This window comes from Vespa crabro, chromosome 16, assembly GCF_910589235.1.
Source record: "Vespa crabro chromosome 16, iyVesCrab1.2, whole genome shotgun sequence".
Lineage (NCBI taxonomy): Eukaryota > Metazoa > Arthropoda > Insecta > Hymenoptera > Vespidae > Vespa > Vespa crabro.
Window position 1 is genome coordinate 2,413,882 of NC_060970.1, and position 22,500 is coordinate 2,436,381.

The window sequence follows — 22,500 nt, forward strand, 5'->3', positions numbered from 1 at the left end:
AGAATTTCTGTATCTTTTTTTTCCATTTTGCAAAACAAAATCCGATATGATAATCAATTAGACGACATTTGTTTACAGTATAAATATAAATATAAATATAAATATAAATATAAATATAAATATATATATATAAATAAAAAAAAGAAAAGAAAAGAAAAGAAAGAAAGAAAGAAAAAAAAAAGACAAAATGGCGGGAGAGGAAAAAATGAATAAGAAAAAGAAAAAGAAAAAGAAAAAGAAAAAGCGGGATAAATTCTATTTACCAAAGTAATTGAAAATATCGATTGATAGTCGATCGAGGGTATTGACGGTAAATTCAAAAGGTGGATAATAAGTATTGGATCGTGAGTAAGTCTCCCGAGAATCATCATTTAATTTATGAGAATGGTCTCTTTAGTGGCTATCGGATTTACGTATAAGCGCCGTATAAACTTTCTCGCTGAAACGGTAAAACATCTGATGCTATTCTCGTCCCTATGACACGTCGGGGCCGTTATACACATGATATTAACTCGCGCACCGTATTTTGGCACGAAATTATAATCGACGCGACGTTCTATAATACGTGAGCTTATGTACCCTCCTCCTCCTCTTCCTCCTCCTCCACCTCCTCTTATCCATCTCGAATGGATCTTATCGAATCTAAGCGTCGGATAATTCGTCGAAATATTATTTCGTACAAATTAATAAATTCTAATATAATATCTAATATCGTATGCGACCACGTGTCTATGTATGGTGTATATACGCTATTCTTTTAAAATTATATTCCAAAATATATTATAATTAATAAATAATTATTATTATATATAATAATAATAATAATAATAATAATGAAATAAATAATATTTAATTCATTGATTATCAACGACAGAAAAAAGAATTTAATACATTACCGACGAACGAATGAACGAACGAATAAACGGGATTCTAATAAAATAATCCAATATTTTACATATTTTAACATAATATTAACATTATTTATTTTAAAGAAAATAATTAACGTATTGATTCATTAATATTTATTATCGGGAGAAATAAATTTACGATAGTTCCTATAGAAGCTTGGCGAACGTAACTATCGATAGTTATGTTACCACTAATCGTCATCGATAAAATCCTTTTAACGCGTTTCGAATATATATATATATATATATATATATATATATATATATATGTATGTATATGGGCATATATACGTAGATAGATCTATCCGTTTGATAAGCTTACGACGTATTATCTATCGGCAGTGCAGCGTAACGTGCGTCATCTTTTTTTTGGCAGTTAAGTGGGTTAAAGAAGACCTTTGGGAAACGTCCAAGGTATATACCTATGTATATCGAGTACGGGAGAGACCTATATAAACATACATACGTATTACATACGTATAAAAGAAAATTCCTCCCTCTCTTCCATCTTCCTATGCAACCACCCCTAGTAACATATCTATCTACGTACAATAATACTTTAAAGATCTTGAAGAGGTAAAGAAGAAGGCAAACTGGACTAGTTAGACAAAAAAAAAAATAAATAAATATATGCAAGAGAGAGAGAGAGAGAGAGAGGAAATAAAAATCTTAAGGTTTAAAATATTAATCCAGTTTAGCATATTTCTCTATCTCTTTTTTACCCTTCCTTTATACTTACCTATCTTTCCTTCTCTCTCTCTCTCTCTCTCTCTCTCTCTCTCTCTCTCTCTCTCTCTCTCTCTCTCTCTCTCTCTCTCTCTTATTCCATGCATATTTCTACCTCTCTCTTACTTTCTGTATGTTACTGTCTCTCTTATTCATTGTATGTTACACACAGTGTCTTTTCTGTCTCTTGCTTTCTGTGACACTCTTTTCTCTCTTAATCTATGTATGTGACTGTCTTCTCTCTCTCTCTCTCTCTCTCTTTCTCTCTCTTATTTTCTGTATGTGACTAGCCTCTATCCCTTTTTCATTTTTTTTTTTACTCGTATCTATCTATCTATATCTTCTCTCTCTCTCTCTCTCTCTCTCTGTCTTTCTCTTACCGTCCAAGACGGTCGATATTTGCTGGCACATACGAGGAATATTTTATTCACGCGGAATTCGTGAGGTTGGAAAAAGACTTTGGAATAATTTAAGAGGTCGGATGGCCTGAGAGTAGTATTCGTCCACGGACGGAGAATATCCCCGAGGAAAGCATTTATTCCGTTTTAGTACGATCGTACCTGCAGTACCAACAGCAGCACTAGAGTACCTCAGTACTAGTGCCAGTACCAGTACCAGTACCAGTACCAGTATCAGCACCAGCACCAGCACCACCAGCAGCAGCAGCAGCAGCAGCAGCAGCAGCATCAAGCGTGACCCTCTTCGTGAGAAGCAAACACGACGCGCGCGCGCAGGAGAGAGAGAGAGAGAGAGAGAGAGAGAGAAGATGAAGAAAGAAGAGGAGAAGGAGAAGGAGAAGAAGAAGAAGAAGAAGAGAGATAGATAGAGACGTGGAAAACTATTCTGGAACGAAAGACGATCGTAGCGTGAAAAAGACAGGAGAGCTACGTGAAGCGAAACTATAAAAGTGCAAGACGAGTATGTTTCACCAAGAGACGAAATGACCGACGATGCCCGGGATGCAAAATGATAACTACGAGAAATGACTCTACTAACAATAAATACATCGATTTATTTTTCATTCTAATTTTATATATTACATCTCCTATCTTATTAACTTTTAATATCTTACGGACTCTCTCTCTCTCTTTTTATTTATCTATCTCATTAACTCATTCTCTTATAGGAGTTTAACCAAAGGAAATTATATCTGATCAATCGTAATAATAAATTTTATATTTCTTTTCTTTTTCTCTTTTTTTTTTTCTATATTATCAATTATTCGGTTGGAAACTATGAAACGGACGTTGAGTGAAAATAAATAACTAAACAAAAACGCCCGTTTCATAGTTTCCAACATAATATTTATATTAATTGAGATTTCTCATATTAATTAAGATTTATAAAATTATTTATTATTATTAATGTTTGTATTTTTATTAATATTTCTTCTTTTATTATTATGATCATTAGAATGATGCAAGAATAATTATGATTTTTATCGTACTGTTCGATACTTATTTATTTGTAAATACTGCAATTATTTTTATTTAAACCTAATATTATTATTATCATTATCATTATGTTTCAATAGAATTATCGGTGTCATAAATTTTTATAATAACGTTAACTAAAAATTATATATATATATATATATATATATATATATATATAATTATACATATTATAAATAATATTAATAATATTTAACAATAAAAAGTTTTCGTCAAATTTTAATAGTTGATTTAATCAAATTAGGTCAACACTTCAATCGTTAATTTTCTATTATAAATATAACGAATATATTTCTATTTTAAACGCTCGAACATGATGATTCATATTCGATGAATATAAAAGATCGATAACCTAACGTTTTTATATATAAAATAAAAATCAATCATTTGATTTAATATTCTCAATCAAAGAGCACACACACAAACACACGCGCTCGCGCATATACAGAGGCCTCGTTCTTATAATTTCAAAGATTTATCTTCTCGATCTCCCTCTTCCCCTCCCTTTGTTTCATTTTTATTTATTCACTCTATTCTAGTTTATTTATTTATTATCTTTTTCTCATAAAAAAGAAAACAACAAAATAAAACTAATAAAATAAAAAAAAGAGAGAAAAAAAAACACGTAGACTTACAAGTCTCTTCGGTAACCGGTTGCAGCATCTACGTAGATTTTTTCCTCGATATAAAGACCGAGAGAACACGCGCACACACAGAGAGATACACTACACACTTCGATATAACACCTTGGTAGTCGACACGAAAAAACAAAAAAAAAAAAACAAAAAAAAAACAAAAAACAAAAAAAAAAGATAAAAGAAAATAGAAAATAGAACAAAAATAATAATAATAATAATAAAAAAAGAATAAAAAATAACAAATAAAAAAAAAAAGGAAACAAAAATTAAAAATAGCAAAAAAGAAAAATTAAAACAAGGAAAAAAAAAAAAAGATAATAATTAAGAGGGCAGAAAAAGAAAATCGTATTTTGTAACACTTCTTATCTTTTCCTCCTTTCACATACACATACACATACACGTATATAAATATACGCCCACAACACCAGAAAATCGTTCATTCCCTTGTTCTTCCTTTCCTTTCCTTTTTCTTTTTTTTTGTTTTACTTTACTTTATCTTCTAAACACAAAGTCACAACTAAGACGAAACTGTTTTATTTTATTATAGATAGATAGATAGATAGAGAAAGAGAGAAAGAGAGAGAGAGAGAGAGAGAGAAGAAAAAAAAGAAATAAAATAAAATAAAATAAAATAAAATAAAAAAAAATAAAGTATGTATATGTGTGTGTGTGTGTGGGGCACACGTGACAAACACGTCTCTCGTTCCAAACACGTCAAGACGCAGCGCACTCTTCGCGAACACTAAAGAAGAGAGAAAAGTGAGTCCGTGGACGACGATGCTGATCTCTCTCTCTCTCTCTCTCTCTCTCTCTCTCTCTCTCTCTCTCTCTCTCTCTCTCTCTCTCTCTCTCTCTCTTTCGCTCTCTCTTTGTTGAGGAGGGACGTGTACGTAAATCAGGTGGCCGCCAAGAATGCAACGCATATAATGCGCTCTCATCGGTACGTTCACCAGCACGTGGTGCGCTTAAACTTCGCCTGAACACGCGCGCGCACCCATTTATATATATTATATTATATTATATTATATATATATATATAATAAGATTTATAGATTGATTATAAATTCATTGAATGTATGTTTTGTTTAAAAGAAATGAAAATATATTCAGAAACACGAGATATTTCATTATCTCAAGTTCCTACAGATAATTAATCATCTTTATCTAATAACCAATTGAATGCCATTGGTTATCACCAACAGTCAATATCGCAAAACTTTATTTAAAACTTCTTTCTTTCTTTTTTCTTTTTTTTTTTTTTTGCGATATTTAAAAGATTGGAATATATTAGATGTTTAAATATTTGTTAGATGAAATATTGAAATAAGATAAAAATTATTTACAGTAAAATGCGTTTTCGATATTCTTTTCCTAAAAATAAATCGTATTTTCCAATGGCAAAAAAAAAAGAATATATATACATATATATATATATATATATATATAAATATTCTATATTCCCAATATATTATAATAATTAATTCTAATTATTAATATATAATAATTTTGTAACATTTCAACTTCTTTTTTTCTTTCTTTTTCTTTAATAACACTTGAATGAAGTTAAATTATATCTTTCCATAAAATTCAATTTTAATGTAAAAATAATAATGACGTTTTCCCTTATATCTATCGTTTATCTATTAATTATATAAAAATAATAGATAAAATTATCGATTTGATACCGAAAAAAAAAAAAAAGAAAGGTAAGAGAACAAGAAAAGAAAAAGAAAAAAAAAAGAACAGAAAAATAAAAGAATATGTTAACGAATGACGCGTTTGGGAATTCGTATAAATCGATCGGCGATGACTTCAAAGTCGTCGCAATACGTAAAAGAAATGGCGATGGGAAACCTAGCGAAGTGGATACGTCGTCGAAAATTACATCGAGTTTCTCATAACGAAACACAATTCGATTTATGACGTCTATACGCTAAGTTAAGTAGCCAACAGTAATAAGATCAAAAAAAAAAAAAAAAGAAGAAGAAAGCGATTAGAAGATAAAGTTAACAAATTTTCCTAACTAAACGTACGTAATCATTAAAAACCAATGAGAATAATCGTTAGTTGCAAGAAGTATTTTAGAAAATAAAAGAAAAGAAAAGAAATGAAAAAAAGGAAGAGAAAAAAAAGAAAAGAGAGCAGATAAACATTGCCCTTCACCATTAAAAAGTACTTATGCAACAAACTTAATTTCAATTGAAAATTGCGTAGGTATTACGTACTTAATAATCGATCATAGCTCGTTAAATAATGATAAAGAAAATTAGAAAATCGATGTATAAATAAAAGCCAAGAAATGGCGATTAAAAGATCATTTAAAAGCGATATATACATGAAGGGCGATAGGAGAAGTAACTGGAAAAAAAAAGAAGAAGAAAGAAAAAAAAAAAAGAAAAAGAAAACAATGTCGAAAGTTTAGCGATTTAGAAGAACTAATGAATAATACTAAGTAGTAGTAAAAGTTGATAAAAGAGTAATTATACTAAATAGTAATAGTAATAGAAGTAGTAATAGTAGTCAAATAGAAAATGAAAAGCCGCCAAAAATAGGAACAAATGGTGTCGTACATTTTTCTCTTAAAAAACTGTTACCACAATAGATGTATGTAACTTGGATAAGAGATCCCAGGGCGAAGAGTAGCATAGAGAGGGCTGGTAGTAGTATAGGAAAGTGTAGGTGATTGTGGTGGTGGTGGTGGTGGTGGTGGTGGTGGTGGTGGTGGTGGTGGTGAGGTGAGGTGTGTGGGGTGGTTGTAGGGTGGATGTGCTCACCGGATAGAGAAGGAAGGAGAGATAGATAGAGAGAGAAAGAGAGGGTAAATGGAGTGAACAGTGGAGTAGGGGTGGAGTGGGGTGGGGTGAGGAGCGAAGGGTTGGTGGTAGAGAGAAAGAGAGAGAAAGAAAGAGAGAGAGAGAGAGAGAGAGAGAGAAAATAGGAAGTAAAAGATGCGGATGGTAGAAGATACGTGTATGATGGTACTCACTGCTGATTTTCATGCCGCCGAGGGGCGGATTCGCGGGCGGCTTGTTGCCCTCGGCGAAGGAGGTGGTCCTCGGTCGGCCGCTCATCCTGAAGCCGGGAGCTGAGGAAGCTCCACCTGGCAGGGCCGGTGTTGCCGCGGCTGCGCTGCTTCCGCTGGCCGCCGCCTGGTCGGCCGGCCGTGCCGCTTCCTTTTCCTTCTTCTCGCTAAGGGCTCACAAGGAGTGACCGGGTAACGACGCGTTGTCCTCGTATTAGACGACACCACCTCGTACATCAATGACAGGGGAACAAGCTATAATCACATTGCAGTCGAGCAGCAATAACAGCAGCAGCAGCAGCAGCAGCAACAGCGGCAGTAGCAGCAGTAATAGTAGTACTAGTAATAGTAATAGTAGTAGTAGTAATCAGCAGTAGTTTTAATCAGAGTGCAGTAACAGCAGCAGCACCAGCAGCACTATCAGCAACAATAACAGCAACAATAGCCGTAGTTGCTCTCCTCTTTCTCTTATTCCCAAACAATTTTATGATCACCGAATTTTATATATTTTTTCTTCTTATGTACGCACGCATGCACGAACACGAGAACACGAACACGGATACAACACGGACACGCACGATGACGATGACGACGAAGACGACGACGACGAAGACGACGAAGATGGCACGCACACCTCCGCGTTACGACACACTACACTACCACCACTACCATCACCACCACCACCATCGACGACGACGACGACGACGGCAATCACGACGACGACGACGACGACGGCAACGACGACGACGACGACGGCGACGACGGCGACGGATGGACGGACGGACGAGAAGAGCGGGTAATAGTAGAGTGCATGTAGTAGAGTAGTAGTAGTAGTAGTAGTAGTAGGTGGCTGCTACTGGTGGTGCCGATCAAGAGGTGGGGGGAAAGGAAAGGGACGAGGGGAGGATACACAGGGAAGAGGAGGAGGAGGGAGTAGCGACGCGCGATCGCCGATCGAAGGCGCGATTTTACGGACGGAGGCGTCGAGCTTACTTGCCTGCCTCTCTTTTCTCTCTCACTTCGCTGCTAACGACGCCAGCGACGCACCGTGTCAAAATCTGGTAACTCTCTCCGGTTAGAAAAGCCAACGCCGCTTTTTTCGAATCACTCTACGAATCTCTCTTTCTCTTCTCTCACCAATCCTCTTTCTTTCTTTCTTTCTTTCTTTCTCGAATCAACGACGTAGTTACGGCGAGAGAGAGAGATATATAGTGTGTCCTTTTTCTAATCGTTTATCCCGTCTCTCTCTCTCTCTCTCTCTTTCTAAAGAGAGAGAACACTCGTAGCAGTAACTCGGCAACGACTCGGCGGTAAGCCGAGAGAGGGAGGTAGAGGTCGACGTTTTTGGGACGGTTCGTACACGCGAACGAACGCGAGCAAGGCGCACCGACCGCACTCTTTCTATCTATCTCTATCTGTCTATCTAACTATCTCTATCTCTCTCTCTCTCTCTCTCTCTTTTTCTCTCTTTCACTCGTGTTCTCCCTTCTTCTTCTCCACAGTTCTTCGGATCCGCGGTTCGGGTTTCTTCGTTTCGCCGTACCAACAGCAGCACCGTTAACTACACAACATCGACGACACGACACGACACGACATGACGACTCACCAAAGAAGAAAATTACCGATCGGATCGTGTCTATATATATATATACATATATACATTTATATATATATATATATATTTATATATTTATATACGTATGCACTCACGGAGAAGTTTGAAAATAAAAAAGAAAATTAATTCCTTCACGGCACAACACGTCGTCCACCTTTCTCGTCGTCGTTGATTCTCTTTTCACCTCCTCAGTATAAATTCGACGCTCGCGCTACCTCTCGCCTCTTCCTCGAACGCTTTTCACCTATCTCTATCTTTCTCTCTTCCTCCACCTTCTTCTTCTTCTCCTTCTACTTCTACTTCTCCTTCTCCTACTCCTACGAGTCACTAGTCCGTTCGTTCGTTCGTTCGTTCGTTCGTTCGTTCGCTCTCTCTTTCTCTCTCTCTCCCTCTCTCTCTCTCTTCTTTCTTCGTCGGGCGTGCGCGCGCGCAAGCGAGATCGCACCACTCTCGGTCGTCCCTTTTCGACCCTTTTCGTCGTGTGCCACGGTCGCGCGCGCGACGGGGGAAAATCGTCGGGACGACACGACACGACACGACCGACAACGACACGACAACGACGATGACGACAACGACAACGACAACGCACCACTACTATTATTACTATACCACCACGCACGCACTACCTAACACTCTATATTACTAGTTATTTTACTAGTAATATCTGTGGCGCGCTCGATCATACGATTACACACGAATAAACTTTATTATTTTACGATTATCTACGTCGTACGTTATCGTCTATTTAATTTTCTTTCTATTTTACTTAACGTTTGATGTTTTAATCTCTTCTTCTCCCTTTTTATTTCCCCTTTTGACTCTCGTCGTATTACGACGATTTCACGAGTTCTAGTCGCGTACGCGTTCGCGTTAGCTCTTCTTCCTCCGCGGTGCGCCGCCGCCGTTGCTGGCAAACGAAGCCGTCTCCTCCTCCACTTCTCTTCCTCCTCCTCCTCCTCCACCACCACCACCACCTCCTCCTCCGCCGCCACCTCCACCACCACCTCCTCCTCCTCTTCTTCCCTCTTCTCTCAGCAGGCTCGTCGTCGCGAGTTACTACTTGCCGTAAGAGCGCCGCGCGACATTTCGCCGCTTTCAACACGGAAGTAAAACTGTTAAATAAAAAGAAGAAGGGCGTAGGACTTGTCGAGGGCAAAATAAACGAACGATCGCCTTCCACACGTCTTTGTTGTCCTCGTCTTCTTCTTCTTCTTCTTTTTCCTCGTCGTTGTCTTTGTCGTTCTTCTTCTTCTTCTTCTTCTTTTTTTTCTTCTTCTCCTCCTCCTTCTTCTCCTCCTCCTCCTCCTCCTCCTCCTCCTCCTCCTCCTCCTCCTTCTTCTCGTCCTTCTCCTGACGTCGTCGTCGTCGTATTATTATTATTATTCTTTTTCTTTTTATTCTTTCTTTTATTATTATTATTATTATTACTATTACTATTACTATTATTATTATTATTATTATTATTATTCCTTTTTGTTTGTTTCCTTCCTTATACGATATACCGTAATAAATATTATTATACAAATTTACGAGGTAAACTACTCGTTGTTGACACTTGTAACCCGATTGGGGGGTGTCTTTATCCTACGTGAAAATAAACCCTTCCTTCTATTAAAACCAACTACGACTTCTCTTACTCGCCGTACACGGTAACACCAAACCAGGCACCACGGATTTTTCGAAGCCTCCTCAGACATTGACCCGTTCGGCCGAGATCGGGCTACTCGAGTAACGCCGGACATTCCCGAACGTGACGTCACCGAGCCCCCGTCACCCCGCTACGTCTCTCTCAGACCCTATCTCATTCTCTCTCCCAGTCACCCAGGCTCCCCTCTTTCTCTTCCTATCCCACCTCCTCCTCCTCCTCCACTACCTACTCCTACTCTTATTTTTACTCTTTCTCCTTCTCCTTCTCATCCTCCTCCTTTACATCGCGACACAACTGCTATTTGGCAACACTCGATAGATGGCGTGACGATCAATCTCGCTTACAGTGACCTCTACACTCTTCCGCCATTTTCTTCCTAGTATTTTTCTGTGTCGTCATTCCGATCGCCATGTTCATTCTTACTCGTAACCATCTATGTGACTATATCATAATGATTTTGATTCGTCGATATTGGAAGTTACCAGATTATATAGAGATATAATTGGTATTATTATTGTATCGTTCTCCTCCTCTTACTCTTTCTTTTCCTCTTCTTCTTCATCTTGTTGTTCCTTTTTCTCTCGCTCCTTCTCTCTCTCTCTCTCCTTCTTTCTCTCTTTTATCTCTATCGTTTCAGTTTTTTTTTTTTTTTAAGATTGTACCACTAGTGTCAGTCAGATTCTGACGCATTCTGACGTGTACAATAATTGTGCCGTCGTCGATAGGTTAGTTTGGAGTATTAGATATCGGATTGTTCCTTTATTGTTATTAAAAAGATATACGATCATGCTCGATCTTTTTACTATATTTAGTAAAGGTGGGATCGTATTATGGTGTTTCCAGAGTACGTCGCAAATTTTTACACCTAGCGTTAACGCATTGATTAGAAGTGTTATTTTGCAAGTAAGTATATCAAGCATCTGGTATGATTGAATATTGAATTTGATAATGATTGTACGATTTATCGATTTCTTTTTTTTTTTGTTTTCTTAAAAGATTTCATTTTTAACGTAAATTAATCAAATACATTGCATATATCTTTTATATTGATAAGTAATACAAAGTTTAACGCTTAATATCATTGATAATAATTATTTATCCAATTCTTGTTTTTTCTATTTTTCCTTTTCTTTTTTCGTTTTTTTTTCTTTTTTTTTTTTTTTTTAGGAACGTACAGGAAATCACACCTTTGAACATGAATCGTTACGACTACAGTATAAACTGGACAATGAATTTGAATTAGTATTCGTTGTGGCGTATCAAAAAATACTTCAGTTATCATACGTAGATAAATTCTTAAATGACATACATCTACAGTTTAGGGATAAATTTAAAAATGAATTAGAAAGTTCTCAATGGTTTTCTAATTTTGAATTTAAACAATATTACGATCATGTATTGGCTGCAGCCGAACAATGGGCACGGGCGCAGGCTAAAATACCTAAACAAATGCGTACCTTCGATGAGAGTTTAAAATCTAAAAAGACTGTTGCTAGTATGATAGAGAGAAAAGATGACAAGGATAATAAAAAACAGGGTATGTAATAAATTTATCCTAATATTTCTAAATAAATGTATATACTTGAAATATTAATATTGTTTAACGCAATTTCCATAGAATATAAATTATTACTAACATTAAAAATTAGAAATATTTTTCTTTGCTTCTTAGGTAAAAGGAAGAAGGGAACTATTAACAATAATGAAATTGATCAAAGTAAGTTGCTTTTTTCATGCTGCCTTTTATTAAAAATAATCTAAAGCAGATGCATACTTAACCTTGATTATACATTTTTTTTTTGTTTGCTTGTTTGTTCATTATTCTCTTAACCCTTTGAGTGCTGAATACTCGTGGCCTATGCAGTCCGTACGGATGGCGCTGATAATCGCCAGGGACTGAATACTTCTTCACGCAACAGAAACAATAGAAATTGCCGAACATATACATTTGACCAATAGTACACATCATTTTAGCCGGGCGCATATTTGCGTCCACAGTCCATACCGATAGCATCTGCCGGGCGCATATTTGCGTCCACAGTCCATACCGATAGCATATGTCGGGCGCATATTTGCGCCCACGATCTATATCGTTAGCTTCCGCTGGACGCATATGTGCGCCCATAGCACTCAAATGGTTAAGCATAAGAATAATCCATTGTCAAATGTTATATTAATTATTTCAGCAAAGGTGCAAGAAATATCAAAATTGGAATCTTCTAAATCACAAATAAATCATAACGGAGAATTGGATGAAGAAACGCTTATTGCAAATCGCATGAAACTTGCTCAGAAATTATCTGGGCAAAAGAAAAAAGCCGATAAGCAGTAAATTAATAGTTTTGATTTTACACACACACGCACGCATACACACACATATATACACACACACACACACATATATATATATATATATGTATATATATATATATATATATATATATATATATATATATATATATATATATATAGACATTTAAGTATAACAATTTAAATTCTTATTAACATTAGTATTTATTATTTATTAATAGGAAGAGTCCCAAGTCAGAAAAAGCAGGGAAAAAACCACGTGTTTGGGAACTTGGAGGGACTACCAAAGATCTTGCTTCATTGGAACGTACCAAAGATAAACCGGAAGAGATTGGAGATTACGTTCCGGCTGATACAGGAGTAAATATCCTTGCATGTAATTAATATACTTATATGATCAGTTGTGACATTTTAAAGGTTATCTTTATTTTCTCTTTTTTCTTTTTTTTCTTTTTTTTTTTAATTTTTTTTTCTTTTTTTTTCTTTCTTTTTTTTTTTTTTTTTTTCTTTTTTTGTTTATTAGTTGGTGGGTAAAATGAAGGGTACCATTCGTGATTTGGAAGTTGAGAGTGATTCTGATGATGAAGATTCTGACGATAGGGAAATGGAAAATACGAAAGCACAAGTACAAAAGAAAACAAATAGCATGTTTTCTATGTTCAAGAGCCTTGTTGGGAATAAATCTTTAAAAGATGAGGATATGGTTCCGGTTTTAGAAAAATTCAAGGATCATTTGATTTCAAAGAACGTAGCAGCTGATATTGCACAGAAGTTATGTGATTCTGTTCGTGTTAAATTGGAAGGAAAAGTTCTTGGTACATTTGATAGTGTAACAAGTACGGTTAAATCCACTTTAACCGATGCGTTGGTACAAATATTATCTCCGAAACGGAGAGTTGATATTTTAAGAGATGCTTTTGAAGCTAAAAAGAATAATAGACCATACGTTATGGCATTTTGTGGTGTTAATGGAGTAGGCAAATCTACCAATCTGGCTAAGATTTGTTTTTGGTTAATAGAGAACAACTTTCGTGTACTTATCGCAGCGTGTGATACATTTAGGTAATTTCAAAAAAAAAAAAAAAAAAAAAAAAAAAAAAAAAAAAAAAAAAAAAAAAAAAAAAATCTTTTTTTTTTTTTTAATTCATACGCACGTTTACATTATATTCCATGGAATTATCCTTCATCGATCATCGTCTATCAATATCTTGCGTTTTTTTTATTGTATTTAGAGCAGTCTTTGAATTTCTGATAAAGATGATTTTTGATTTAGAGCTGGTGCAGTAGAGCAATTGAGAACTCATATGCGTCATCTAAATGCCCTTCACCCTCCAGAGAAACACGGAAATCAATCTATGGTTCAACTTTATGAAAAAGGTTATGGAAAGGATGCAGCTGGTATAGCCATGGAGGCGATTAGATTTGCTAAGGATTCCAGGTTCGATGTGGTTTTAGTAGATACTGCCGGAAGAATGCAAGACAATGAACCTTTAATGAGAGCTTTAGCCAAATTGATTAAAGTTAATGAACCAGATTTGGTATTATTTGTTGGCGAGGCTCTCGTTGGAAACGAAGCTGTAGATCAATTAGTGAAATTCAATCAAGCTCTAGCAGATTATAGTAATTCTGTCAATCCTCATATTATCGATGGTATTGTTTTGACCAAATTTGACACTATCGATGACAAGGTATTTTCAAGATTTTCAAAATGTATATTTTAAATTGGATCTTTTTTATAACCCCTTAACGCACAGGTATTTTTTTTTTTTTTTTTTTTTTTTTTTAAGACCGGCCAAAAAAAATCAATTTTTTTATTTTTATTTTTATTTAAAAAAACAATTTAGTACATTGTCTTGGCAAAAAAAAAAAAAGATAATCAAAATCTTTATCTTTATTTTGGATTTTCATACACACATTGCAGAAAAGAGCCAAATATTGCAATGTTACATCGACTTTTTTTTATCTTTCTTTTCAAATTGCTATTTCGGAAAAAAACGTATTTTTTTTTTTGCTTTCACATTGTTATTTTCAATTATCAATAATTATATTCGAGTGTGAAAAATTAAAGCACCATTGAAATAGAACGTCGCTCGAATTAACTCGAGCGTACAAGTTAAGGGGTTAATAATACTTTTTATTGATTTATTAATCATTTAACGATAAATGCAATTTTTTTTTTTAGGTGGGCGCAGCTATTTCAATGACTTACATTACAGGACAACCAATTGTTTTTGTTGGAACTGGACAAACATATACAGATTTAAAATCATTGAATGCCAAAGCTGTTGTACATGCTCTAATGAAATGAATGATATATATAACAGCATATAAATGAAATTATAATATTCTTTCTAATTGAAATTTATTTATCTATCGTATTCGAGGAAAAATACAAAAAAAAAATAAAAAAAAAAAAAAAAGAAAAAGACGATGATTTATATATATATATATGTATATATATATATATATATATATATATATATATATATATATATATATATAAAAAACAAAACAAAATAAAACAGAACAAAAGGAAAAAATTACAAAATGTAATTTTAAAACGTCAAAAGATAAAAGTCACTTTAATTTCTCAATATTGTTAGGGATATCAGTGACCTCGATCATACAGCATTCCTATTGGATTATAATATAAATTATGTAACATTATATTTATTGTAAACATTTAATATAACAGTTTTATAGAAGAAATCAATAAAAATTGTCCAAAGTAATAATCTTTTCAAAATGTGTATTAAAAAATTTATCATCCTAGTTATTTTTCCTTTTTATTGATAAAGATAATAGAGAATAGAATTGACGTTGACACTCCAATAAGATTTACAAATGTGTTCGTTAAAATAAAATTGCTTCTTTTTAATTTCTTAATTATATCAAAGTGAAATAATCGTTTGTATAAATAAATAATTTTTCCGTCTCCCACCCCCAATTATGATATTTATTTTAATGATTTATATCAATGATTTATACAATATTTTATCAAGTTAATAGTTCGCATACGTTTTATGATAGACGATTATTAAATTTAATAAAGAATTACGAAATGACGTATAATTGTAATTGGAACGAATTTTTTTTTTTTTTTTTTTTTTTTTTTTTTTTTTTTAATGAAAAGAACAAACGAACTAAATAAGATATCAAGGAATAAAGGAAATTCTAACGAACGATTTTATTCGACAAAACTTTTGCTTTCAAATATTACCCATTGGTAATTGATCGCTTACACGATTATTTCTTTCTTTAATTTTGGAAACTTTATGTAAATCATCGTCGTTTTCTTCTTCTAATTCCCAATGAACGGCATCGTTGAATTTTTCTTCCTCCGTGATGGATCCACAAACGGACGTACGCATAATTAATCCTAAAAAAACGATTTTTTGTTTTTTTAATCTTTTTTCACTTAACATCGAATATAGTTTATAAATAAATATTTTATATTTGTTGGGATAGCACGTATGTATGTTGTATGTGGATATGAAAATATTTCAAATCTTTTTATGGCGCGTTTAACGACGACGCATGCGTCTTTACTCTTATATTTGAATTTCGTGATAGACGTACAACGCCATCTACAATTAAACTTTTCCCGCCAAATTTCTATAATAACGAACAGTGTGTTAAACGATGATTAACTTTGAAATTATTTAAAATATCTCTAAAAATATTTTTAACGATTTCGTATTCATGTCTAAATATGTGTGTGTGTGTGTGTGTGTGTATGTGTTTATGCGTGTACTTGATTCTACTTTGTGAACGTATGAATGGATTTATATGAAAATTATATGAAATATCAGATTAGTTTTAACAAGGATTTCATCTGCAATTTAGGTTCAATTTAATTTTTGCTTTAAAAATGTTGGTATTGTTTAAAATTAAAAGTATTTGTAAAAAATGACACATGCAACGGAAAGAATAAAAATTTTGTATAGAAATGTTTGAAATGGTGTCAGAAATAACTATGAATTTTATCGAAATTTTTTTATCGAAAGATTCACAAATAATTCCGTTTCAATATCGATTTCGGAATGGCGGTTTTCAATTTTTTTTTTTGGAAATTAAAAAATTCATACAAAAAATACAGGCGCAACCGAAAGAATTCGAACTTTATAGAAATACTCAAAATAGTGTCAAGTGTGACAATAAATATTTTCAAAATATTTTCATGAAAGTTTCGACAATGTAAAATAACGTAAATAATAATAGTATTAAAAAAGAAATAAAAAAAATAAAAAAGTATAAATATATATATATATATATAAAATAGTAAATTGTAAAATAACGTGAATAAAAATAATATTGTAAAATAATGTAAATAGTAATAACAATAATAATAGCGTTTGAAAAAAAAAAGCATAAGTATATATATAAATGGTGAATTGCAAAATAATATAAATATAAAAAATCTTGCTATAAATAAATTAACACGAACGACGTCGCTCGTTTGTTTGTGTCTGCTAAAAAAAAAAAAAAAAAAAAAAAAAGAAACAAAAAAGAGAAAGTACCCTCAATATTTTTCCATAATACAGAAATATTAATTTTTCTCTTTCGTACCTTCCGTACTAATTAATATTTTAACCCATGCTTTTGTACATTGTAAAATTATAATATTATTATTGTTTTAAAGCATTAGCGCGTGTTCGTCTACTCGTATCTTACCCGTTATTAAGCCAGAGACGGTAGCCATTAGTAAAGTAACAGCCAACGCAAGTATTTGATAACCTGCTTGTTCTATTGCCGTTCTATTACGACCAGGTAAAATACCATAATCATTTCGCATCTCGGTGCTTAATTTTTCCAAGCTAGGCGCTCGTGCTGGGAAAATCTGTACAAAAAATTTGAAAAGGGGAAAAAAAAAAAAAGGAAAAAGAAAAAAAAATTAAAGCTTAAACGTTAAACAAATGAAACATTAAAAATGGAAAGTTATCAACAACGAAACAAAGTTTTTTTCATCGCTTGAAACATTTAATTATACATTTTCCCTATTTGATAGAGAATTATTTTTTTTTTTTACGAATTAATATTAAACATTTTAACGCAAATTATGCACATCTCAAAATAATTTCAAGTTGTTTACTCGTGGTGCGCTATAACCCTCAGGCAAACTTCGAACGCCTATTATTTATCACAGAGTGAATAATTTTGATAAAAAAAAAAAAAAAAAAAAAAAAAAAAAAAAAAAAAAAAAAGAAAAAAAAAAAAAAAAAAAAGAAAAAAAGAAAAAGAAAAAGAAAAAAAAGAAAAAGGAAAAAGATATTGTACATTCTTTGAAGCCTCGGAAATAATAATAAAGTAGGTTTGAAAATGCATTACCAATTCTGTCATCATAAGAAAAAAAAAAAAAAAAAAAAAAAAAAAAAAAAGAAAAAGAAAAAGAAACAAATAATAATTCATGAATCATGCAATGAGCAAATTGTTTCAATCGAGCTTAAAGTCGATCTGATGTTGAGTTCTATACTTCTAGTAGGATTAACGAGGATTAAACTTTGTCGAAGAACGAATGAATTTTTTTTATAAGTATTTCTTATTTATAAAATAATTTTAAAAAAGAAATAAAATGAAAAAAAATAAAGAAAAAAAAAAAAAAAAGAAGAAAATAAAATCCGCTAATATACGATTTAATGTATCGTTAAGAATTTGAAAATTATTACCCAATATGTTTTTCCTTGAGAAAAATAAAAAAGAATTTAAGAGGTAAGGTATGGTTTAAGAGAATTACGTACCTTGTAAAGGGAATAATCGTAAGAATTTTGCGTGGCCAGTGCGGCCATGATAGCACCGAAAATTCCTGCAAGCACTCCTGGCATTCCGTGCAAATTGTGAACCCCGCAAGTATCGTGTATACGTAGCCGTTTCTGTATAAATGGCTGCAAAAACGTATAGAAAATTATTACTTACTTATTTAAACTTGAAAATTTCCGAGTGTTTACACAGGCACGCGTATAACCAATTTATTTGTAAGGGTTGTTTTTACGTAACGCGAACCCTTCTGCGACAACGATCTTCCGAGGATTTTGTATACGATTTACGAGCCCTTTACACGGACCGTTTGCGAAGGCAACTAGGATCGGCTCTTACTCGTGGACCACAAAACCCGATGCTCGAAGAGGAAAGAAATAGAAAAAGAAATAAAAGATGAATGGATAGATTCGTTCGACGATGACCAGAGCGCGTCTTACATTCGACGAAAAACAATTTTGATATACTTTTTGAAAATGCATTTGGGTAGATCGTTTACCATCGATTCTTACTTTCGATTTTTCTTTTTTCTTTTTTTTTTATATTTTCACGAATTCCAAAAAATTTTTGCAAAATTTTCTTTGAGCCCTATTTGAACGTTGATAGTTACTAAATATTAGGTTGGAAACTATGAAACGGGCATTGAATGAGAATAAATAAGTAAACAAAAACGCCCGTTTCATAGTTTCCAACCTAATACATATAATCGTATTAGTCGATAAGTTACGTAAGTATTTTTTCTTTTCTTTTCTTTTCTTTTTCTTTTTTTTTCTAAATATTTTTCTAAATCTTTTCATTCTATTCTGGATTTAACGAATGATTACACGTTAATTTCGTATTACATTTAGATTAAATTTCTGTCAAACGAAGGAAAACATCGTATAACTCTAGTCGCCCGTTAATTGCTAGGTCATACATATATATATATATATATATATATATATATATATATATATATCATCTCCTTTAGTTCTCGTTAATTAAAAGATAAATATCAAATACCATAAGATATATGTATCCAAGGACACTGAGCAAACCAGCCAAAGAACCAACGATCAGTGCTCCTATCGGTTCACACATCATACCTATTAGAAACAGAAGATGTAAGAAGATATAAGAAGATGTAAGAAGATGTAAGAAGATGTAAGAAGATTCGTAGAATTTGTGTTGTCAACGTTCGATTTATTTATTTATTTATCTTTGTCCTTTTTTTTTTTTTATTTCTTTTCTATTGAAATTTATCTCCAAATGAGATTGTTCATGAGATTGAATTGATTACGATGGTATTACGATTAGTCGTGCAATTACGTCGAATTAAAGTGGATAGAGGTAACATGGTATCGTGTAAATACCTGCGGCTGTGCCAATGGCAACACCACCAGCAAGTGTAGAATTTTGTACGTGGACCATGTTGAATTTGTTATCCTTTGAAATTAGAGCGGACGTGGCGAAGGCGATCACGCAGCTTCCCGAAATCGAAAGGAGAGTGTTTATTATGGCTCTCTGTTGGTCATCCCCTTCAAGTGCCGCACTGTTGAACGACGGCCAGAACAGCCAAAGAAAGATCGTACCTTTGATCAAAAGAAATTTCAGATTTATTTACATTTTTAAAGTTTCTTATATTTTTCACGTACTTATGATCTCTTCTTCTACAATTTTTATGTACACTTTACGTATAAGCAAATATACGAATTACTTTTATTGTATCATTCCTTAAAAAAAAAAAGAAGAAAAAAAAGTTCATAAAAAAAATCTTTTATGAAATATATAAGTATAATAAAATTTATTAATATATACAAATAATAATAATTTATTAATAAATATATTTTATAATTTAAATATATACATTAATTAAGTAACTATTTATACATTATATTTATGTTATTATTAAATTCTTATCTATAAATATTTCTTTTTTTTTTTTAAATTTAACAAATATGTTTTTTTTTTAACTAACTATTTTTAAATAATTTCTCTTACTTTTAAATTATTCTTGATATTAATTAAACCAGATTATAAAATAATTAAATATTTTGAAATTCTTAATTTTTATATAAATATTAATTATTTATCAGTTATAATTTATGAAGTAATTCTACCCAATCACATTTTTAGTTATAATAAGAATAATTATAAAAATTTATTTATATATTATAATATATGACATATCTTAAATTATTTATTTATTATGATAATAATTATTTTTACTTTATTTAAATTATTACTTAATATTCGATTATATAATATAATATGTGACATATTTTAAATTATTTATTTATTAGGAGAATAATTACTTTATTTAAATACTTATATTTTATTATATTATTATATTTAATTTAAATATTTATATATATATATATATATATATATATATATATATATATATATTAAAAATTTCATAAAATATCAAAAAATCAATAGCTTTTTCTTTTTAGTAATTTTTTTATTAAATAAAAATTAAATATTTATTATTAAATTAAAATTCCTTTAATAATCTTTTTATTGTTATATATTATATTATAATAAATATATATATATATATATATAATAAAATTTATTAATATATACAAATAATAATAATTTATTAATAAATATATTTTATAATTTAAATATATACATTAATTAAGTTACTATTTATACATTATATTTATGTTATTATTAAATTCTTATCTATAAATATTTCTTTTTTTTTTAAATTTAATAAATATGTTTTTTTTTAAATAATTTCTCTTACTTTTAAATTACTCTTGATATTAATTGAACTAGATTATAAAATAATTAAATATTTTAAAATTCTTAATTTTTATATAAATATTAATTATTTATCAGTTATAATTTATAAAGTAACTACACAATCATATCATTAATTATAATAAGAATAATTATAAAAATTTATTTATATATTATAATATATGACATATCTTAAATTATTTATTTATTAGGAGAATAATTACTTTGTTTAAATACTTATATTTTATTATATTATTATATTTAATTTAAATATTTATATATATATATATGTATTAAAAATTTCATAAAATATCAATATTTTATGAAGTTCATAAAATCTCGTTAAGAAATTTCATTAATAAATCTCTTTAAAAATCTCGTTAATAAATCTCTTGTTAATAAATTTAACAAATGATAATTTAACGAATAATATAACAGTAATGGATGATTACTGTAGTAACGTAATCGTATAACGATTAGAATGCATTTTATGAGAGAACGCAAAATCAAATTATATGAATGAACTTCGAAAACTTACCGATCATTGCGAATATGTCCGATTGATAGGAGGGTCCCTCGAGATGATGTTCCTTTGGTTTCTCCTTCATTCCAAATATGAAACTGACGGCCAATCCGAAATAAGCACCAAATGCATGAACGTACATGCTGTCACCGGCATCGACGGCCTATGAAATTCGAAAGGAAAGTTATCATTCTGTTACACTCGAGAATAAGAGAAAGACAGGGTCGCGATAGTTCGTAGTAGATTATCTATATATTTGGTAAATCGATTTTCACGGACAGCCGAGTCTGCACGGTAGTTCACGTGAACGAGAACAGAACTGACCCGAGTCAGAAATACGAGGGCTAACTTTTTCCTTTAATACTTTTCAATATCTCAAGTATCGAAATATTGTCGTAAGAAAAAGAGAAAGAAATTTTCCTCCCCTTCTCCCTAAACTCACCCACTCACCCACTCAGCCTTTTTAAAACTAACACATGCAGGTAGTATAACTCGATTCGACGAGAACGTCGATAGTTCCTTCGATGTTATCGTTCTTTTCAACGTGCGTTAAGTTCGTTTCCTCGAAAATATTTTTTAATAAAAGTTTAACAAACTTTTATAATATATTATCTTCCTTTTATTTCTTTTTTCTTTTTTTCTTTTTTTTCTTTTTTTCCTTGAGAAAATAAATATTAGATTAGTTGTGTCTTATTAAGAGTTATTAGTTATTAGTTTATCTGTCAACGATAACGATGAGGATACTTTTGCATTGAAATTTTATTAAATTTACACGTTATATCGATTTGTCAAATTTGCCATGATTAATATATTTGATGATTAATATATAATATTTTCTATATTTTTGGAAGTTACGTTAATATTAATCTTATCGAAAAAAAAAAAAAAAAAAAATACGGCACAAATATTGTGAAACAATTAAATGCGTTAATGAAATTAATTATGTGAACGGAAAACAAAATCCTTTTGTATTAAATTTGTTATTTCGAATATAATTCTTAATCAAAAATTAACAAAATAATTAATTGCAAATTATTTATATCGAATATTATCATAAACAAAAATATATTATATAGTTGCATAAATTCTATTTTATATCAGCCATTTATACGTTAGAATTTATTTATCAAGAATATTACTATATTTATGTATTCATATTTGATAAATTATTC

At 31.4% G+C, this 22,500-nt stretch overlaps 3 protein-coding genes across 7 annotated transcripts in view; 1 reads left to right on the forward strand and 2 right to left on the reverse strand.

Annotated features, from left to right (window-relative positions):
• Window positions 1–9,305, reverse strand: part of LOC124429842 (glycogen synthase kinase-3 beta) — a 79,997-nt gene extending 70,692 nt beyond the window's left edge. The window contains exon 1 of one of the 4 annotated variants that reach the window (XM_046975560.1): window positions 6,713–9,305. In XM_046975560.1, coding sequence (XP_046831516.1) covers window positions 6,713–6,797 — 85 coding nt within the window. In that variant the 5' untranslated portion in view covers window positions 6,798–9,305. Of the gene's footprint in view, window positions 1–3,723; window positions 3,865–6,712 lie in introns of those variants that run through there. The other 3 variants (XM_046975562.1, XM_046975564.1, XM_046975565.1) reach the window with 3 other exon arrangements.
• Window positions 9,306–10,665: 1,360 nt separating this feature from the next.
• On the forward strand, window positions 10,666–14,749 carry LOC124429806 (signal recognition particle receptor subunit alpha homolog). The gene is made up of 8 exons (XM_046975473.1): window positions 10,666–10,914; window positions 11,179–11,548; window positions 11,684–11,728; window positions 12,198–12,339; window positions 12,543–12,681; window positions 12,845–13,383; window positions 13,595–14,009; window positions 14,504–14,749. The coding sequence occupies exons 1-8, from the start codon at window positions 10,798–10,800 to the stop codon at window positions 14,627–14,629; spliced, it is 1,893 nt and encodes a 630-aa protein (XP_046831429.1). The 5' UTR covers window positions 10,666–10,797; the 3' UTR covers window positions 14,630–14,749.
• A 125-nt stretch (window positions 14,750–14,874) lies between these two features.
• LOC124429743 (ammonium transporter Rh type B) overlaps window positions 14,875–22,500 on the reverse strand; it is a 55,985-nt gene continuing 48,359 nt past the window's right edge. For both annotated transcript variants that reach the window (XM_046975361.1, XM_046975360.1), the window contains exons 6-11: window positions 21,344–21,491; window positions 19,428–19,646; window positions 19,078–19,160; window positions 18,060–18,203; window positions 16,996–17,161; window positions 14,875–15,700 (exon numbers count right to left, since the gene is read on the reverse strand). In XM_046975361.1, the coding sequence (XP_046831317.1) occupies window positions 15,531–15,700; window positions 16,996–17,161; window positions 18,060–18,203; window positions 19,078–19,160; window positions 19,428–19,646; window positions 21,344–21,491 (930 nt within the window). In that variant the 3' untranslated portion in view covers window positions 14,875–15,530. The remainder of the gene's footprint in view (window positions 15,701–16,995; window positions 17,162–18,059; window positions 18,204–19,077; window positions 19,161–19,427; window positions 19,647–21,343; window positions 21,492–22,500) is intronic.